Source organism: Piliocolobus tephrosceles, chromosome 15 (genome assembly GCF_002776525.5).
Source record: "Piliocolobus tephrosceles isolate RC106 chromosome 15, ASM277652v3, whole genome shotgun sequence".
Taxonomy (NCBI): Eukaryota; Metazoa; Chordata; class Mammalia; order Primates; family Cercopithecidae; genus Piliocolobus; species Piliocolobus tephrosceles.
In genome coordinates this window covers 92019011-92025830 of record NC_045448.1, presented here as the reverse complement: position 1 = coordinate 92025830, position 6820 = coordinate 92019011, and the positions used below count along the sequence as shown (strand labels likewise).

At 42.7% G+C, this 6820-nt stretch overlaps 1 gene segment (V, D, J or C); it reads right to left on the bottom strand.

The window, feature by feature from the left end:
- Positions 1–2576: 2576 nt before the first annotated feature.
- On the bottom strand, positions 2577–3488 carry LOC111524954. The segment is given in 2 exon segments: positions 2577–2986; positions 3374–3488. Coding segments are annotated over 2 exon segments (459 nt in total).
- Between the last annotated feature and the right edge of the window lie 3332 nt (positions 3489–6820).

Genomic DNA, 6820 nt, shown 5'->3' with positions numbered 1-6820 from the left:
TGTGAGAAATTGAATACAGGAGGCCTCATTAGTGAAGACAAGGTTGTAGTTGAGATTTGATCTCAGACTGACAAGAGAAGGTCCTTCCTAGAGGAAAATATACAAATCCTCTGGTGGGTGCAGGGGTGTGGAAACAGCCAGTGGGGGAGGGGTATGTTTATTCTGTGAGCAATGTGACATCAATTGTCCTTCGAAGGAAGACAAAGAAAGATGAGGTCATATTTGCCTATACCGATGTGAATTAAGGATCTGATGGTGGAAGTTGGAACCTTGGGCAGGGAAACACTGTGTAGTGCATGCCATGCTGAGAAAGCAGAAGGACCCTGATGACGTAGAAATGTGTGTCTAGGATGCATCTCTGGAAGGTGAACGCCATTCTGCATGGCTCCCTCCCAGTCAATCAATCTAGAGAAAGAAACAGCCCCATCCCCACAAGCACTGACACGCGGAGAGCCTACAAATAAAAAGCGGTCTTGAGCCACTTCAGCAGCAGTCTGGTATCTGCTGTTTCCAGGATAACTGTTCAAGAATGTTCGATGCAAGTGCTGGGATCTTCCCTCCACTGGCACCGGGTGAGTGAGCCTCATTAGAGCACTCTGTCCAACGGCCTCACAGGGAGAAGGATGTGAGTCTCTACATTTAGAGCCGAGAGCCCAGCTTGAGTAAGAGGAAACGGGGCAGGAATTTTATGCCTCGGGTGGTGAATATAGAATTCCTGATGAGCAATTGTTGAACCTGGAATATATCCCATCCTAATCATCTCACCTATACCAGATTAGCCAGAGGGTGCTCTTGGAAGAGAAAAATTTCATAGGCTCATGATGAGAATGAACAAGAAATACATTTTGCCATGCAACTTTTAAACCTAACAGAAATGACTCATTGGAATTTTAATTGCACTTGCTATGGAATCCGTTATCTTGACATAAATCATCTCACGTATAATTTAAACCCTTAGCCTTTTTGTGTCTCTACACCGTATTATTACATGTAATGGACATCACTCATTACTTGAATTCATGTAAATTTATTTGGCAGAACAATCGGATCATGGATGCAGCTTAGTGGTAACACAAGTGAAACACATGTTAGAAATGACTGACTTGGGAATAATTTTCTACAAGCAAACACTTGGTCATATTGGGAAATTGCTATCTTCCCATTTTCAAAACTTTCTCTCTCCTTTACCAACTGACACGAAACTGCCATCCGTAGTATTATGGTGGAGAAAGCGCTATTACTTTTTTAACAGAAAGCGTTTCTGTTAGGTTTAAAAGTCACATGAAAAAATGAATATAGATATTTATCAGACCGCAGCCCTCATATTAAGAAAGCATAGACTGGGCACAGTGACTCACGTCTGTAATCTAGCACTTGGGGAGGCCGAGGCGGGTGAGTCATGAGGTCAGGAGATCAAGACCATCCTGGCCAACATGGAGAAACTCAATCTCTATTAAAAATATAAAAATTAACTGGGTGTGGTGGCACGCACCTGTAGTCCCAGTTACTCAAAACGCTGAGACAGGACAATCACCTGAACCCAGGAGGCGGAGGCAGCAGTGAGCCAAGATCGTGCCACTGCACACCAGCCTGGTGACAGAGCGAGATTCCGTCTCAAACAAACAAACAAACAAACAAATGTAAATTTAGAGCACTATTGTCAATGGAATCTATTAAGAGCATAATTTTTCTATGCATTTACAACTAAAATACAGGATTCAGGTTTATTTTCATGAAAAAAGTGTCATATAAAAAGAATGCATTTATTCATTCTTTGAATTGTTTTCTTATGACAACATAGCACTAAATATTTCCTCTCTAAAATACTGTCAGTAAAATACTTGTGAAATTCTAAGAATTTGAGAAGGAAATAAAAATCTCATACAATTCTGCATTTTTTTCTTTGGTACATTACGTAAACTTTATGTTTTCCATCTGAATTATGTTGTTTATTTTCAAAGCCCACTATTGGAATTGCAAGAATTCAATTTTCAGTCAGCAAAACGTAATTGAGGCAAATCAAGCTGTTTTAGAATTAGGATTTATATCTGACTTGGGTTTTAAAAATCTATAAGTAGTAAAAAAAAAAAAAAAATCAAACATTATAACTAATTATTCGTAGTCATACTCCCGTGAGGACAGCTGGTGCAGAATGCTTTCTCCACCATAATACTAGAGAAGGCAGTTTCCTGTGAGTGATAAAGGAGAGAGAACGTTTGGAAAGCGGGAAGATAGCAATTTCCCAGTATGACCAAGTGTTATCATGTATAAAGCTATCGCCAAACCAGTCGTTTCTAACATGTACTTCACTGTGTTACCACTAAACTGCATCCATGATCTGATTGTTCTGCCAAATAAATGGACTCGACAAATGTGGGCCAGACAGGGAGGGTGAGGATGAGCTTTCATTCACTCTCCCTTCATCAGAGCTGGTTGCTCTCAGAGCACGTGGCCACCTGTGGCAGCTGATGGGGCCTTAACATATGGGACTGAAACACAGCTGAGGCTCTCATGGGCCGGAGTCCTCAGCAGCAAACTCTGCCCTGTATTCTCCAACAGCCTCTTCTTCTGCAGTCTCAGAGACCCTGATGAGCTGCTCCCCAGACAAGCAGTGCATGTGAGCAGCTGGGACACCCCAGCAGGGAGGTTTCTGTTCGGGTCTGTACCACTGTGGGAGGAGACTGTAGAGCTTGCATGCAGTAATAAACCCCAACATCCTCAGCCTCCACCCTGCTGATTTTCAGTGTGAAATCAGTGCCTGACCCACTGCCACTGAACCTGTCTGGGACTCCAGAGGCCCGTGTGGAAACCAAATACATCAGGAGCTGTGGAGACTGGCCCGGCTTCTGCAGGTACCAATCCAAATAGGTTTTTCCATTACTGTATACAAGGCTCTGACTAGACCTGCAGGAGATGGAGGCCGGCTCTCCAAGGGTGACAGGCAGGGAGAGTGGAGTCTGGGTCATCACAATATCCCCACTGGATCCTGAAATAATAACAGAGATGTGCAAAGTTATATAGACACATTATAAGCAACTTTCATTATTTCCCTAAGAAACTGATTTTATAGTTACATATTTTTAACAAGTTTTGATTTATATCATAAAAAGTAGGCTTTTTAAAATGAACCTATTATTTACTAGCCAACAGGGAACTCTTCAGTTTCAAGATATTGATCAGAATACTGGTCATTGTTCTTGGGAGATGATTCATGCTTATTCCTGAGACAAAAATATGAATTTATGAATTTTCATTCCTGGAGCAAAGACCATGTGCCTCTAACACATGGTAGAAATAAATATAAAAAGCTGTGGTGCCCCCAGAACTCACCCTCCCACCCTGTTTTCCCATCTCATTTTAATCCTCTCCTTACCAGGGACCCAGAGTATTAGCAGTCCCAGGAGCTGAGCAGGGAGCCTCATTGTGAGAAGGTGAACTGAGGAGTCCTGATCAGTCAAGGCAAGGTTAGTGCTGAGCTTTTATCTCAGACTCACAAGGGAAGGTCTTCCCTAGGGGACAACATGCAAATCACCTGGTGGGTGCAGCAATGTGAAAAGGGTCAGTGGTGTAGGGGGGATGTCTCTTCAGTGAACAATGTGACATAAAATGTTCGTTGGAGCAAAACAAACATATTTCAAATCAAGTTTGCCTGTGGTCAAGGGAAGAAGGCTCTGACTGTGAAAGTTGGGACCTTAGGCAGGGACACATTGTGCAGTGCATGCCACAGTGAGAAAGCACAAACACCCTGACAATGTGGAAATGTGTTTCTAGGATGCATCTCTGGGAGGTAAGCGCTATCCTGCATGGCTCCCTCCCAGTCAATCTAGAGAAGAAAACAGCCTCATTCCCACAAGCACTGACGGGCAGAGGGCCTGCAAATGAAAAGTGCTCCTGAGCCAGTTCAAGTGTTGCCTGGTGTCTGCTGTTTCCAGGGTAACTGTTCAACATTGGTCAATGCAAGGGTTAAAATCTCCCCTTCCGTGGCACCTGATGAGTGAGCCCCATGAGAGTGCTCTGTCCAACGGCCTCACAGGGAGAATGATGTGGGTCTTTACATTTAGAGCCAAGAGCCCAGTTTAAGTAAGAGGAAAGGGAGCAAGAATGTTATGCCTTAGGCAGTGAATATAAAATTCCTGGTGACCAACCTTTCAATCTGGGATATATCCCATCACGATCATCTCACATGTACAAGATTAACCAGCAGGATCTCATAGGGAAGAATTTCCTAGGTTAATGATACAGACAAATAAGAAATAACACTGCATGATGTTTTTCCGAGTGGTGCTTAGGAAAACACTTCTCACACAGTCTCCCTGGTCATGTGGGATCAGGTCCTATCAGGGTTTCCAGGTTCTTGCCAACTCTGAGTGAGACCTGAGTCTCCTCCAGCCTGGATGTGGTGCATCCACTGCCATGAGTCTGCAGTTGAGAAGGAAATTGTCTACGTGAGAAGAGCAAGGACTGCATCTACAGTTTTATGTCTCAGGATAACCTGTACCTGAAACTGACATTCTCATGGTTTCATGTAAAGATGTGCACAGCTTAGGGATGTGAGTCTGCCCCACAGCTGATCATTACAAAGGGAAACAATCTCATGTTTCTTCATTTGTTAGTGATGTACTTAATACTTAACCGAACAGCTCCTGAATAATGGTGTCAGCTCCAAACACTATCACAAGGACAGTCACGTTTTGAAAAAAAACAAAAGCAAAAACAAAACAAAACAAACAAATGAACAAACAAAAAAACCAGGAACAATTGAAATACTAGCTTGCAGTGCTGTGTAATCTTGGGTAATTTGACAAAAATTCTTATTTAATTGCCCAAGAATACAAATAAATGAAATTCTAGGTAAGATTCCAGAGGAAAGCTTGGTTTAAATATCCTCACAAATATTTTTGAGGAATTATTTTGAGTGAAACCATGCAAAGCATACTTTTTCCATCCCACTACCATTAGAATATGGGAGTCAGGTTTATTTTCAGGTAATGACCACATCGTGTAAAAATTATACATTCACTTATTTCAAAACCTTTTATTGCTTTTTGTGATAATTTAGAACCCAAATTGTCATTTCTAAATGACTAGTAAGTTTCAAAAGGAATCTTCCTATTCTGGGACAATGATGTGGGGTTGAAAGGCTAAGAGAACCACTGCCAGAACCTGGAGAGAAAACAATATGAAATTTTATGTTAATAACATCAGAGAATGGTGGGAGAAATGAGAACTAAGTGAACTGAAATTCCAAAGTGAATAGGGCCCCTTCTGGCTGAGCTGATGCTCTCCTGACATTTTGTCCTCCTGCCAAATCTGCCAAGTTTGCATGTGGACACAAGCTCTGTCTTGGCACAGGCAGAGGAGATCTCCTGGGAAAAATGAATCGGGTTGACCCTCAGGGGTTGCACAGGGAAGCCTCTTTACATGGCCTGTATCCTCCATGGGGCATTTGCTGAGTTCTGAGTCATCAGACAGCTGGAAGAGATGGGCTAGAAGAACATAAAACTCCCACAGACTCAGCATGTTCTTCCAAATCCTCAGACTTGCACAGAACATTCTGAATACATGTCTGAATCATGGACATCGTTCTGGATCCCCACTGCCCTCCCTGCTGGTGTAGACTGTGCTTGGCCTTCCGCTCAGCATGTCAGTGCTCGTGACATCTCCAGACCCAACCAGTGGTCTCTACTAAACCTCCTCTAGGGGCAGAATGAGTTTCAGAAGCTCTGCTTGGCTGTTGTGATTTGACTTGGACTGAGTGACATGACGTCAGGTCTCCTTGCACGAGGACTTCACTAAACCTTTGGTGATTACAGACCTAAAGCTCTATTCATGACATTACTTTCCTTTGGGACTCCTGGTGGCACAGGCTCCACCCGGGAAGCCAGGCAGCAGTGCCTTTAACTCCATGATTCTTCACAAGAAACGTATTTGGCCCCTTTGTGGGTCCACATCAACTGCCATCACCACCACCATCCACATCCCCACCCACTATAAACCAAGGGCAGTTTAACTGAACAATAGCTGACCTTTCCTGTATCCCCTCATGCCCCTCTTCCTGCAGTCTGTCCAATCTTGAATTCTGAACTTTGTGGAATAAAAAAGTTTACGACATCCTTTATTTTCCCAGTGATCCATGGAAAATACTACATTTTTCGTATACTACATCTTCCAAGATTTGCTTTTTATTTCCAAAACCAACTTTTGGAATTTCAAGAACTCTCTTTTTCTGTCAGTGAGAGGCAATTGTAATAAAAAGAAAACGTTTCAGTATTAGTATCTTGTATCTGCTATGAAATTACAAAATGTATTTGACACTCACTACCAAGATGTTACTGATTGTCCTCAGTCAACTCCCTCTGAGGAGAACTAGTGGAGAATGCGGTCTCTACTGTCTTAGGGAGTGGGCAATGAGTGCTAAGTAGAATAAGCAGAAGTTACAAAAAAAAAAAAAAAAGTAGGAAAATGCCAATTTTAAATATAACCAAATATTTTCTTAAAAATATGGCTAGGCGTGCTGGTTCATGCCCGTAATGCCAGCACTTTGGTAGGCTAAGCCCAGTGGATCACTTGAGGTCAGGAGTTTGAGACCAGTCTGGCCAACATGGTGAAACCCTGTCTCTACTAATAATACAAAAACGAGCTGGGCGTGTTGGTGAGAGCCTGTAATCCCAGCTACTTGAAAGATGAGGCAGGAGAATTGCTTGAAACTGGGAGACAGAGGTTGCAGTGAGCTGCGATCATTGCTCCACTGCACTCCAGCCTGGGTGACAGAGAGAGACTCTGTCTCAAAAAAAATCTATCCATATCTCTATCTCTATCT